We start from the raw sequence: 13704 nt of genomic DNA, 5'->3' as shown, positions 1-13704 counted from the left end.
TGGACAACAGCAGGGTAATACAGTTTCTCTTAGTGATAAAATAAGAGAGATGCTTCGTTCCAGTTACAAGTAATACAAGTAAACAAGTTACAAGAAATACAAGTAAACCCATCTTTATTGCCCCTCTGTGATCACCAGACAGCTAGACCAAAGCAGAAACAAATCTGCTCCCTCTGGGAGGTTTCCCGTTGGCATCTATACCTGCAATATTGAACACAGCTCAAGAGAACTGCCAGCAGTTATTAACTGTAAACTACTATTCTAGTTCTTTTCTTCATACTGGAATTCCCAAACTCCAGCTGAGAAGCTGGACAGGTTCTGTTTTCTTTCTGCTGCTGTATTCCCTTCCGCACGGAGCTATGTTTACTTCCAAGCCAGATGCAAATCCACAGTCTCTCAAGGAATTCAATCAGCTTTTCAGTTGGCTGGTATAGTTTTAAAAGAGCAACAAGTTTCATTTTTTACATTCCCCTGATTATCTTCAGGCACAGTGCATTCTCTGCTCAGGGTTTGTGCAACACAGCCTAGGAGAGCCAGTGCTACGATCTCCAGGGACAACTCAGCTAAGTGGAAAGATGGCATCAGATGGCACGGGACAGAAGCAAACACAACTCTACAGAAGCATATTCCTTATTAAACCTGGAGGGACATACATGTTCCTTCACAAAACTGCACAAAGTTAAAAGCACAGGACTACCTCTGGCAGGGAGGCACTTTTTCCAAGCTTCATATGATGCTTTGGGGTCCCTCTTAAGCCACAGCTGAGCTTGTGCATGGATTTCGTTGCTGTAAGGCTTCACAGTGGTGAGAGCATCCACAGGCACATCCTAATGAACAAAAAAGCTCTATGATTTTTCAGAAAGCCACAGCCTGTTCCCCTAAGAATAACTCCTGCAGGTGAATCACTCGTTGTGTCTGCTCCGTGAATAAGCAAATGCAGCTTTTGGACAACAGCAGGGTAATACAGTTTCTCTTAGTGATAAATTAAGAGAGATGCTTCGTTCCAGTTACTACTGAAATACATGGAAACCCATCTTTATCACCCCTCTGTGATCACCAGACAGCTAGACCAAAGCAGAAACAAATCTGCTCCCTTGCAAGTGTTATCCTAAATGACAATCAAGAAGCAGCCAATCAATACCATTTTTATCAGAACCGTACCTTTGAATTTCAAAATTTGAGTCAAAGGTACTTGATTCTACAAAGCTGCTGAAAGCACCGAAAGTCCACCCAAAATAACCAAGCCTAGCTTTGAAGTAGCTCTTTTCCCATGCCCCAAATCTGAGTGGAAAAACGCAAAGTTGGGGTTTGAATAGTAGTGGTCTAAGCCACCAAAGAACTGCAAAAAAAAGAAAGCAATGGCCTGTAATTTGCAGTTTGCAAAGACAAGAGTGACAGGGCTTGTGCCTTCCTAGTAACCATGACCAGCAGAAGCAAGCCCCAGCTTCCTCACAAGGTTATTAATCACTGAGATCGGTGTGCCAGACTTTAATCAGCAAATTTTCAGATGCTTTGCTCAACATCTAAGGCAGTACCTTGTTTTTCTTGCTGGTTGGAGCAGGTGGCTTGATCAGCTTTTGAAGAATGCGCAGGCACATGAGGGTGATGTTTTCAACAACCACTGGAGTCTTAATGTTCACTGCCATCAGGAAGAGGCTGAGAGCTGAAAGACAGATGCAAATTTTCATTTCACTGTAAGATCTGCAGATAGGACACCCCCACTGCTCCACACAGCACACTAAAAGTGTTTAGAGTTAGGCAAGACCTCATCTCCTCAAGCAAAACTATCACATTCTCATGCAGCCATGGATGGAAAACAATTATTTTTTATTATGGCAAGAGAGTGTTGCCATCCTTCCCTTCCCACCTCCATCCTTCATCCTATTCTGCATCTTTCAGTGCTCCTGTCTCAAGAAACACACTACCCCAAAGCAAAGCTCTCTGGTGCTAACTCCATTTTTAACCCTAATCATAAACTGAGTCAGAATCGGTTCCCTTCCTTAAAAAAGAAATAAATCTTATTACAGTGCACAGACCTGGGCCGAGCATTTTAAAATAAAGCTTTCACACTATCTTTTGAACTCACCACAACGCAGTCGGAGCTCCCAGCAACTGTCTTCCTTCGAGATGGAATCTGTCAGCAGCAACATTTCATACTGGAGGCTGCTAGCCTGTAACACAGACACACGTTCAAAGGCTTCAGAAGCCCTGGTGAAGCAGCCAGCAGTCCTTTTTGCCTTCTGATATTTAAAAAAACACAGGTTCAAAACATATGGATCTAAGTCAATTTAATCCCATGCCCGTCTGGGACGACCGATTTGAGAGCTGCAAGCAACAGCCAAGACAGGCAGAACCGCCTGAGGAAACCTCATCACATCATTTTATGCTTTACTCTAACATTTATCTTAACTCCTATCAAGACACAGACACCTTCTGTACTACAAATAGACCATGATAATAGAGAAGCCTCAGTGATTCGAATACACCAGCAGTCACAGAAGGGGAGAAAAAAGAAATAGGGAAAGAGTGGAGTCTCTCACCAAGTCTGGATTTGCCCAGTGTCCCTTCAGAGCTGCAGAAACCTTCCCAATGATTAAGTCATTCATTTGCTGTGTGGCCTCTGGATTGTCCCTAATTCCAGAAGGAAAAAAAAAGAACACTGTTATGCTGTGCTCCTACTAAATACCAAGAACTCCTGGGATTTCAGTTTAGTTGGTAACAAATTACAAGCAGTTACATCTACAGTTTGCTGATGTAAGACATCTCCTCTATAAACCTACTACCTCCTCATCAGGAAGAGGCTGAGAGCTGAAAGACAGACGCAAATTTTCATTCCACTGTAAGATCTGTAGACAGGACACCTCCACAGCTCTACACAGCACACTAAAAGTGTTTAGAGTTAGGCAAGACCTCATCTCCTGAAGCAAAACTATCACATTCTCATGCAGCCATGGATGGAAAACAATTATTTTTTATTATTGCAGGAGAGTGTTGCCATCCTTCCCTTCCAGCCTCCATCTTTCCATCTTTCAGTGCTCCTGTCTCAAGAAACACACTACCCCAAAGCAAAGCTCTCTGGTGCTAACTCCACTTTTAACCCTAATCATAAACTGAGTCAGAATCAGTTCCCTTCCTTAAAAAAGAAATAAATCTTATTACAGTGCACAGACCTGGGCCGAGCATTTTAAAATAAAGCTTTCACACTATCTTTTGAACTCACCACAACGCAGTCGGAGCTCCCAGCAACTGTCTTCCTTCGAGATGGAATCTGTCAGCAGCAACATTTCATACTGGAGGCTGCTAGCCTGTAACACAGACACACGTTCAAAGGCTTCAGAAGCCCTGGTGAAGCAGCCAGCAGTCCTTTTTGCCTTCTGATATTTAAAAAAACACAGGTTCAAAACATATGGATCTAAGTCAATTTAATCCCATGCCCGTCTGGGACGACCGATTTGAGAGCTGCAAGCAACAGCCAAGACAGGCAGAACCGCCTGAGGAAACCTCATCACATCATTTTATGCTTTACTCTAACATTTATCTTAACTCCTATCAAGACACAGACACCTTCTGTACTACAAATAGACCATGATAATAGAGAAGCCTCAGTGATTCGAATACACCAGCAGTCACAGAAGGGGAGAAAAAAGAAATAGGGAAAGAGTGGAGTCTCTCACCAAGTCTGGATTTGCCCAGTGTCCCTTCAGAGCTGCAGAAACCTTCCCAATGATTAAGTCATTCATTTGCTGCGTGGCCTCTGGATTGTCCCTAATTCCAGAAGGAAAAAAAAAGAACACTGTTATGCTGTGCTCCTACTAAATACCAAGAACTCCTGGGATTTCAGTTTAGTTGGTAACAAATTACAAGCAGTTACATCTACAGTTTGCTGATGTAAGACATCTCTTCTATAAAGCTACTCCCTCCTGGTTGTGAATTTACACCCAGGTGCATTTCCAGAGCTCACTGGAAGTCAGAGGGTTGCAAAAGCCACATCAGATCTCACCTGGTGAGAAGGCACATGAGCTGCCGGACCTCCTCCCGCATGGTGGCCGCGCCCCGGCGCAGGTTGTAGTCAAAAAGCTCTCGGATAAGGCCCTGGGACACAAGGATGTGCCTGATGGCAGAGTTGGTGGCCAAAGCCCGGAGCAACGTTATGCAGTGCTCGGTGACGGCGGAGGCACAGCCGTAGCATTTAGTGGATGACGTGTGGCCACAGCCCAAGACGGACAAGGCACGGTACTGGCTGGCAGTGAAGGTGGGCTGGACAGTGGTTCGGGAGCTCTTCGTTGCTGCCTCTCTCTGTTGGAGATCATATTCCAGGAGTTCCTTTCGAGAGGCAAACACTTTCTGGAAATATGGAAAAGGAGAAATGAAAGTTGTGGAATTGCGAGGCAGCGCGTGATTGTTCATCCCACTCAGGTTATTTTCACTCTATATTTTGTGGAGAAATCAAGTATCTTAGAACTTGAAATCTTTCATGACAATGGGAGACTTGGGAAATCCATTAGAAACACCAGCCTAAGTCCCTGTGGGGGACTTAGTCCCTCTGCCCTGTTTAAGGGCTTGTTGCCTACATTACATGCAATGTAACACTGGAAATGTGACAAATCCACAGCAACCATAGCTTTTAGAAATGATTAATTTGTTACTTCCATGAAAACATGCAGCTGACACCTATTGTTAACGATATAATTGAACTCTGAATAGCAACATCTTACTTTCTAGTTCTGATATGCTGTGTATCCAGTGATAGAAGAAAACAGAAGACCCAAATTCAAATCAAAGCACATCATACCTGGATGATTTTGGAGAGTTCATCGAAAGAGTTCTTGCAGTCACCACAATACTCTTGGGCTAACTGGAGTATATATCTATTCACACTGGCTGAGGTAGAACTTATCCCTCCACTGCTCCCAGATTCATCCTGGAACAGAGGGGAAAACAAAAAGGAATCACATATGGAGGCTACACACAAAATTAACTACTGCAGAACAGCGTGGGAGGCAAGGAGCTTTCGTTGTTCTTGGCAGTACAAAGCCCAGTGTCCCACCAGCCCGGAGTTCTGGGTGCCTGGAACAGAGGGGAAAACAAAAAGGAATCACATATGGAGGCTACACACAAAATTAACTACTGCAGAACAGCATGGGAGGCAAGGAGCTTTTGTTGTTCTTGGAAGTACAAAGCCCAGTGTCCCACCAGCCTGGAGTTCTGGGTAAGATCCCTCTGTCCCTTCTTACCTGGGGCTTTTCAGGAGCCGCCTCATTCACTTTACACAGCAGGTTTTCCAGCTGCGGTCGGTGGCCCATCAGCTGGTGGTACACTCTGTCAGCCTTGTCCAGGAGAGTGTTGATATTTGTTACTGCCTGAGAGTAAAAAAGGAAAGGAAAACTCTTATTTTATGTTCAGACATGATTTTTTAATTCTACAAACTACCAACCTCCAAGGCTTTCACCTCTTTTGCCCTTTTCTGGAAAAAAACAAAGGGTCATCCCACATCCTGCTTCTGTTAACCCCAAGAGGGATGGACCTCTGATGTCCCTATGCTGCTGCATCAGCATCCGGTGGCCCATCAGCTGGTGGTACACTCTGTCAGCCTTGTCCAGGAGAGTGTTGATATTTGTTACTGCCTGAGAGTAAAAAAGGAAAGGAAAACTCTCATTTTACGTTCAGACATGATTTTTCAATTCTACAAACTACCAACCTCCAAGGCTTTCACCTCTTTTGCCCTTTTCTGGAAAAAAACAAAGGGTCATCCCACATCCTGCTTCTGTTAATCCCAAGAGGGATGGACCTCTGATGTCCCTAAGCTGCTGACCTGGCCAAGAGATGCAGCATCTCATGGATGAACCTGCTCTTAGTCTCACCTTCTTCCGATCCTCTTCGTTTTCTATGGGATCCACGGCGCAGCAGGGCTTGGCGTACAACATGAAGTCAAAGCGAGCGTATTTGCAGAACCCACAGGCATTGCAAAGGAAGGGATCTTTCTCGTCATAATTAATGGATCTGAAAGGCAAGTTGGAAAGGGCAAAGAACTCAGCTGAGCTTTATCAAGGTAACCGAGGCAATGAAGGGAGCTGTGAATGGACTCAGTAGGTAAAAAGAGAAGAACGACCCTTAAAAGGTCTGAGCCTCCAAACTGCCCTGAGGGAGCCACAAGTGAAACACAAGAGAATCAAAACCTACAAATCAGGCAACAAAAAAGCCCTTACACAAGTGGTGCCACATTCTGGCCGACAAAAGCAGAAACAGATGTGAATGTGTTCCTAACAATTCTACTTGAACGACAGTAATTCCCAGCAGAACATCAGAGTAGGGCACTGTGCCCTTAGCAAGAACACAGATAAAAGGAAACAATTTTGGTTTGCAAGGACTAAGCTTTCAACAGCTTTCAGTCTTCACCCCGTTGCAGTGGGACGAGCTACAGCATACTTATTACCCTGCCACCGAGCAGAGTAGCACGACACGAAGAGATTTATAGCTCCCATAATTCAAGAAGATACGTGGAAACCTTTCAATATTCCAGTAATCACCTGCTCTGTGGCAAGTATCTGCCCAACACCTTGAATTCGCTGAGGATTACAGGGAAATACGGGACAACAATAAGGGGAGAAGAGATGTCAGATCAGGAGACAAAACTCACAAAAGAGAAGGATTTATAATACTGTAGTGAAAGCTTGAATAGCACACAGTAAATTCTGCCCTGAGCCCTGCTCTGAATGAGGAGAGCACAACAAAAGCTCTGAAGAGACAAGCGAGCACTGTCTGTCCAGCACGTTAAGTCAGGGATCCTGCAGGGACACCCCCTGCCATCCCACAATCAAACTCCAGCCTCACGCCCTCAAACAGGCCAAAAATAACCTCCTCGGGGGAACTGTCTTTTTTAAACTTCTGAGGGCTCAATCTGAAACTTCTGCCTTCTTGCAGTATCGCCCTCTCAGGTTTCCTTTGTTCGCCTGCATTAACCTTAAATCCCTGTAAGCCTGTTTTATACTTCCCCACTAATTTGATTGTGGGGTTGTATTACCCAGAATCGTGTATTTCAATCGCAGGGTATTTTGTTGAACATCCAACTCGGGCAACAGCACAAGGGGCTGTGTAAACCTCCCCTGGCACTGGCTCTGTGGGGAGGAAGGGAGATGAAGGCCAACCTACCTGCACTTGTGACACTGGTACACGTTTTCACCGCAGTTGCCACACACCCCCGGGTTGGCCGGGACGGAGGCGCTGCACCGGGGACACTGCAGGGTCTCGGTGGAAGCTTGGTAATTCTCATAGAAATCAGCAAATTCAATCATCAGGTTGGAAGCCACGATGGGCAGAGGCAAATCAATCTTCACCTCCGTCTGCCCTGGGGTCAGCTGGACTTTTTTAGCTTTGTGCCAACGAGCCGGCCTGGGAAAAGGAAAGGAAGAGACACGGGTTTTTTTTTTTTCCAGTGGGGAAGCACCTTCCTCCCTGCCCACAAAGAGAAGCCAAATGCAACCGTCTCAGCTCCAAATCTACTTTAAATGGGATGAATGGAGAGCAGTTCTAGGATTCGTTTCCTTAGCTTCTGTATTGACATGATATGTAGCCAGAAATACATTTTAAGCCTTTATCCTCTTCATAGAGAGAGACTGTTTAGGATTAAAGAGCTGTTGATGCCTCATGGAAAAACTTTAATTCTACAGACATTTTCTAGGGATTTTCACCTCCATTTTTTTATTAGTAAGGACATTTGCATGAAAACAGGATATTTATTTCTAAAGATCTCATCTGCTCCCACTGCTTATTCTCAACCTGAAGTCAGAATCCTCTCTTTGTGACATCATAATCCTCTCCACAGCAGCCACTTGTGATGTCACAGAGGATTAAGACTTCAAATAAGCAATAAGCGGCAGGCACAGATTAATCCCTAAGCCAGAGAGATCTGATTCTGGTGAGAACATCTCAAGAAGTAAGAAGGGAAAGCATATAAGCAGAACTGGCTCCAGACTGAGCAATGTATTGAAAAGGAGCCATTTTTTTGTGGGGAAAGCAGCAGCCGAGCGTTAGGCCGTCCAGCTTCTAAATTTTAATTCTACTATTGGCTTCATGTGGCTTCAAACAAATCATTCTGATGCTTTCCGCGTTTGTGGACGTGCTGCAAACATCCACAGCCCTTCCCGAGTCAAATTCTCCAGGTGCTCTCAGTATAAATACTGGCTTTCATACAATTAAGTCATGTGCTTCAAATGGAGCCTGCACAAAGTCTGCACACACAAATTTGACAGGAGTATTTTAAGCTCGAGGTGAAATCTGCATCTTTTCTTCAACAATTTATTGTAGGAGTTTTAGAACAATCCCATCAAATGTGGGCCGACAGTGTTAAGTAATAGTCTGAGAAGGAAGGTTAGTTAAAACAAGAAGTCAGGCACCTCAACAGAAATCATAATGTCAAATTCAGAGACTTGCCCACAAAAGCCACGGACAAACGTACTTGTTTTTCAGCTCCACTATGGCCTGCACTGTCCTGTTGTTGTAGTAGAGGTTGATGGTTCGGACCATTTTGGTTCGTTTCAGGTCTCCTATCTTCACTGTCACTTTGCTGATGGTGTGGCTGCCGATGAGTTTCACCACTTGCTGGGTGGTAGTGTACCGCGTGTCCACTTTGATGGAGGAAAGCTTGATGTACTGAGGAGACAAAACCAAGGACAAGCTGCCTCTACATCCCCAAAACCTCAGAAAAACAGCAAATCACGCTGCTGGAAATAGCTGGGATCCCTAAAATAGGGAAGGGATTAAGAACAGCGGTTACTTACACAGAAGGGCACCTCTGGATTGTTGCAGACAAGGCAAGGATCGCTCTCCAGGTAATAGCCATCAAATTCCACCAGCCCAGACAGCGTGCTGGAATGAGGGCAAGAACATCAACACATGTCATTTGCCATTCACTGGACTTCAAACACAAGCCTCTAAAATCAGAACACTTTTATTTACCTGTAGTGCCATCCCATATATAGTAACAGAAGCCTTACAATGTAAAGCACATTTCACTAGGCAGCATTTTAGTGTAATTATTAGGTATGAAAGGTATGAAAACACAACAATTCTGCAAGTCTGTATTTTCCAATCGTTCCTAGCATTTTGTAACATTTACCTAAAATAAAAGCAAAAAAGCCAAAGCCAAAAAAATTACTGCTGATAGTGGATGGAATATCCCATGTTTGAGATGGTAGGGAGGAATCTGCTGTTCTCCCAAGACGAGCTGCAGCGAGCCCCAATCTCAGCAGGGCTCCTTCCTCCACCACCACCTCCTCAGAAGAATTGTGTGTCCCCCTGGGGATCCCAGCTCCTCTGCTAAAAACCTCCTTTAGTGAAATGCATCAGTCAGAAGTAACTCACTTGTAAATGTTGGAGTTGGGGTGGTTGGTAAGAATGTGGTTTTGAGTGCGGAGGATCTCCACAGCCTTTTGGGAGTATTCCTTCAGCTGAAATGCAAACAGGAAAATAATTGTCATCTCAACAGTTTTTCTTATTGCTACAAAGACATAAACATATCTCATCTTGTGCCATTCCAGATCCCCTAGAAGATGCACATGCTGTACCCACAGGAATTGATGTGGTTAAATCATCACCTGGGAATGCAATAGATCCTAAAATTAGACCTTTAGCACAATAACAATGCTATTCACCAGCCAATCACTGCAAATGCCTGCCAAGATCCGTAAGGCATTCCCAGCTCTTTACACATACACGTGTATCAGTGTGTCTAAATTACTTGTTCTCAAGCCCACTGGTCCCCGAAGAAATCCTATCACTTCCCTTGTTTGAAAGTCGTGGTTACAAGAGATTTCTAGGAGCTGAAATATCAAAAATCTAAAAATTAGAGCTAGCAGATAAACGTTTTTTTCCACAAAGCCTTCCTGTAGGAAAGAAGATTTCTTAAAAATAATTTAAAAACCCACAACAAAAACCCCAAAACAATAAAAGTAAAATCCACACTCCTCAGTTTTTAAGGATCCTGCAATTCAAATTTTGGGAACAAAAAAATTTCCACCAGAAGCTCCTTCGACAGAAAATCTGTTCCAGCTGTATCATAAACGAGCACTAACACACTTCACAGGAAGCAGCAGGACCTGGGATGCTGCACCTCCCCTTCACCATACCTTTTTCTCAGTCTGCTGTGTTTTCAGAGAGAAATATCCCAGGAGATCTACGAACTGGGCAGCCTTTCTTCCATAGGCAGGAAGTTCCGGCCAGATGGACCACATGAGATCCAACAGCAATTCCTGCTGAGACTTGTTAGAGTTCCTGTTGAATGGATTATGTATCAATTAGGCTTGTACAGATACCTGCACAGACTGCATCGCACACAATCTTATTCTAAAGGAAGATACATGTTATGGTTCATCAAACTTGGGAACTATTATCTTGTTATGCATCAGAGTTCACAGAGTTAAATCTCATCTCCTCCTGCCCCCAGCAGCTTTCCCACCCGTTCTGCAATGAAAGCAGCTGCCTTGGAACAACTGCGCAGAGTCCTGAAGGAGCCCAGCTCTCTGAAATGTGCCTTTCCCTATGTGGCTCCCATCTTTTCAACCGTATGAACCTGCACTTGCCTCCCAAATTCACTCTCCCACAAGTACCTACTCCGACAGATGGCAGGAGCCAGATTCTGCAGACAGAAATAAAATGCTTCTTGCAGATGATAATTCAAGCTGATCAGTAACAAATAAGTCAATATTTAACTCTTACTCTTACCTCCAGCCCAATCGTTCCTAGCATTTTGTAACATTTACCTAAAATAAAAGCAAAAAAGCCAAAGCCAAAAAAATTACTGCTGATAGTGGATGGAATATCCGATGTTTGAGATGGCAGGGAGGAATCTGCTGTTCTCCCAAGACGAGCTGCAGCGAGCCCCAATCTCAGCAGGGCTCCTTCCTCCACCACCACCTCCTCAGAAGAATTGTGTGTCCCCCTGGGGATCCCAGCTCCTCTGCTAAAAACCTCCTTTAGTGAAATGGATCAGTCAGAAGTAACTCACTTGTAAATGTTGGAGTTGGGGTGGTTGGTAAGAATGTGGTTTTGAGTGCGGAGGATCTCCACAGCCTTTTGGGAGTATTCCTTCAGCTGAAATGCAAACAGGAAAATAATTGTCATCTCAACAGTTTTTCTTATTGCTACAAAGACATAAACATATCTCATCTTGTGCCATTCCAGATCCCCTAGAAGATGCACATGCTGTACCCACAGGAATTGATGTGGTTAAATCATCACCTGGGAATGCAATAGATCCTAAAATTAGACCTTTAGCACAATAACAATGCTATTCACCAGCCAATCACTGCAAATGCCTGCCAAGATCCGTAAGGCATTCCCAGCTCTTTACACATACACGTGTATCAGTGTGTCTAAATTACTTGTTCTCAAGCCCACTGGTCCCCGAAGAAATCCTATCACTTCCCTTGTTTGAAAGTCGTGGTTACAAGAGATTTCTAGGAGCTGAAATATCAAAAATCTAAAAATTAGAGCTAGCAGATAAACGTTTTTTTCCACAAAGCCTTCCTGTAGGAAAGAAGATTTCTTAAAAATAATTTAAAAACCCACAACAAAAACCCCAAAACAATAAAAGTAAAATCCACACTCCTCAGTTTTTAAGGATCCTGCAATTCAAATTTTGGGAACAAAAAAATTTCCACCAGAAGCTCCTTCGACAGAAAATCTGTTCCAGCTGTATCATAAACGAGCACTAACACACTTCACAGGAAGCAGCAGGACCTGGGATGCTGCACCTCCCCTTCACCATACCTTTTTCTCAGTCTGCTGTGTTTTCAGAGAGAAATATCCCAGGAGATCTACGAACTGGGCAGCCTTTCTTCCATAGGCAGGAAGTTCCGGCCAGATGGACCACATGAGATCCAACAGCAGTTCCTGCTGAGACTTGTTAGAGTTCCTGTAGAATGGATTATGTATCAATTAGGCTTGTACAGATACCTGTATAAACTGCATCGCACACGATCTTATTCTAAAGGAAAATACATGTTCTGGTTTCATCAAATTTGGGAACTATTATCTTGTTATGCATCAGAGTTCAGAGTTAAATCTCATCTCCTCCTGCCCCCAGCAGCTTTCCCACCCGTTCTGCAATGAAAGCAGCTGCCTTGGAACAACTGCGCAGAGTCCTGAAGGAGCCCAGCTCTCTGAAATGTGCCTTTCCCTATGTGGCTCCCATCTTTTCAACCGTATGAACCTGCACTTGCCTCCCAAATTTACTCTCCCACAAGTACCTACTCCGACAGATGGCAGGAGCCAGATTCTGCAGACAGAAATAAAATGCTTCTTGCAGATGATAATTCAAGCTGATCAGTAACAAAGAAGTCAATATTTAACTCTAACTCCTACCTCCAGCCCCAGTAACTGCAAAACCATATGAGCAACTCAACGGGATCACAGAATGGTTTGGGTTGGAAGGGACCTTAAAGCCCACCCAGTGCCACCCCTGCCCTGGGCAGGGACACCTCCCACCACACCAGGTCCCTCCAAGCCCCCTCCAACCTGCCCTTGAACCCCTCCAGGGATGGGGCAGCCACAGCTTCTCGGGGCAACCTGGGCCAGGCTCTCACCACCCTCACAGCAAAGCAATTCGGGCCAGCCTCTCACCACCCTCACACCAAAGCAATTTTTCCCCAGATCTAATGCAAATCTCCCCTCTTTCAGTGTCAAACCCTTCCCTCTCCTCCTATGGCTCCCCTCCCTGATCCAGAGTCCCTCCCCAGCTTTCCTGGAGCCCCTTGAGGGACTGGAAGGGGCTGGAAGGTCTCCCCGGAGCCTTCTCTTCTCCAGGCTGAATCCCCCCAACTCTCTCAGCACCCCCTCACAGCAGAGGGGCTCCAGCCCTCCCAGCATCTTTGTGGCCTCCTCTGGCCCCGCTCCAACAGCTCCATGTCCCTCCTGTACTGAGGACTCCAGAGCTGGATCACTGCAAATGCCTGCCAAGATCCGTAAGGCATTCCCAGCTCTTTACACATACACGTGTATCAGTGTGTCTAAATTACTTGTTCTCAAGCCCACTGGTCCCCGAAGAAATCCTATCACTTCCCTTGTTTGAAAGTCGTGGTTACAAGAGATTTCTAGGAGCTGAAATATCAAAAATCTAAAAATTAGAGCTAGCAGATAAACGTTTTTTTCCACAAAGCCTTCCTGTAGGAAAGAAGATTTCTTAAAAATAATTTAAAAACCCACAACAAAAACCCCAAAACAATAAAAGTAAAATCCACACTCCTCAGTTTTTAAGGATCCTGCAATTCAAATTTTGGGAACAAAAAAATTTCCACCAGAAGCTCCTTCGACAGAAAATCTGTTCCAGCTGTATCATAAACGAGCACTAACACACTTCACAGGAAGCAGCAGGACCTGGGATGCTGCACCTCCCCTTCACCATACCTTTTTCTCAGTCTGCTGTGTTTTCAGAGAGAAATATCCCAGGAGATCTACGAACTGGGCAGCCTTTCTTCCATAGGCAGGAAGTTCCGGCCAGATGGACCACATGAGATCCAACAGCAGTTCCTGCTGAGACTTGTTAGAGTTCCTGTAGAATGGATTATGTATCAATTAGGCTTGTACAGATACCTGTATAAACTGCATCGCACACGATCTTATTCTAAAGGAAAATACATGTTCTGGTTTCATCAAATCATGAGATCCAACAGCAATTCCTGCTGAGACTTGTTAGAGTTCCTGTTGAAT

General features: G+C 44.6%; 1 protein-coding gene across 1 annotated transcript in view; it reads right to left on the bottom strand.

Annotated features, from left to right (window-relative positions):
- The window catches only part of UBR4 (ubiquitin protein ligase E3 component n-recognin 4), a 101725-nt gene that overhangs the window by 30357 nt on the left and 57664 nt on the right, over nucleotides 1-13704 (bottom strand). Inside the window, exons 67-80 of the mRNA XM_014952035.1 lie at nucleotides 13402-13546; nucleotides 11003-11088; nucleotides 8778-8865; nucleotides 8456-8649; nucleotides 7150-7389; nucleotides 5862-6000; nucleotides 5235-5360; nucleotides 4793-4921; nucleotides 4001-4344; nucleotides 3675-3765; nucleotides 3221-3305; nucleotides 1536-1663; nucleotides 698-827; nucleotides 149-201 (exon numbers count right to left, since the gene is read on the bottom strand). Coding sequence (XP_014807521.1) covers nucleotides 149-201; nucleotides 698-827; nucleotides 1536-1663; nucleotides 3221-3305; nucleotides 3675-3765; nucleotides 4001-4344; nucleotides 4793-4921; nucleotides 5235-5360; nucleotides 5862-6000; nucleotides 7150-7389; nucleotides 8456-8649; nucleotides 8778-8865; nucleotides 11003-11088; nucleotides 13402-13546 — 1978 coding nt within the window. The remainder of the gene's footprint in view (nucleotides 1-148; nucleotides 202-697; nucleotides 828-1535; nucleotides 1664-3220; nucleotides 3306-3674; nucleotides 3766-4000; nucleotides 4345-4792; nucleotides 4922-5234; nucleotides 5361-5861; nucleotides 6001-7149; nucleotides 7390-8455; nucleotides 8650-8777; nucleotides 8866-11002; nucleotides 11089-13401; nucleotides 13547-13704) is intronic.

Source organism: Calidris pugnax, unplaced genomic scaffold (assembly GCF_001431845.1).
Source record: "Calidris pugnax isolate Ruff unplaced genomic scaffold, ASM143184v1 scaffold161, whole genome shotgun sequence".
Taxonomy (NCBI): Eukaryota; Metazoa; Chordata; class Aves; order Charadriiformes; family Scolopacidae; genus Calidris; species Calidris pugnax.
This window is presented reverse-complemented; position numbering and strand designations above follow the sequence as displayed.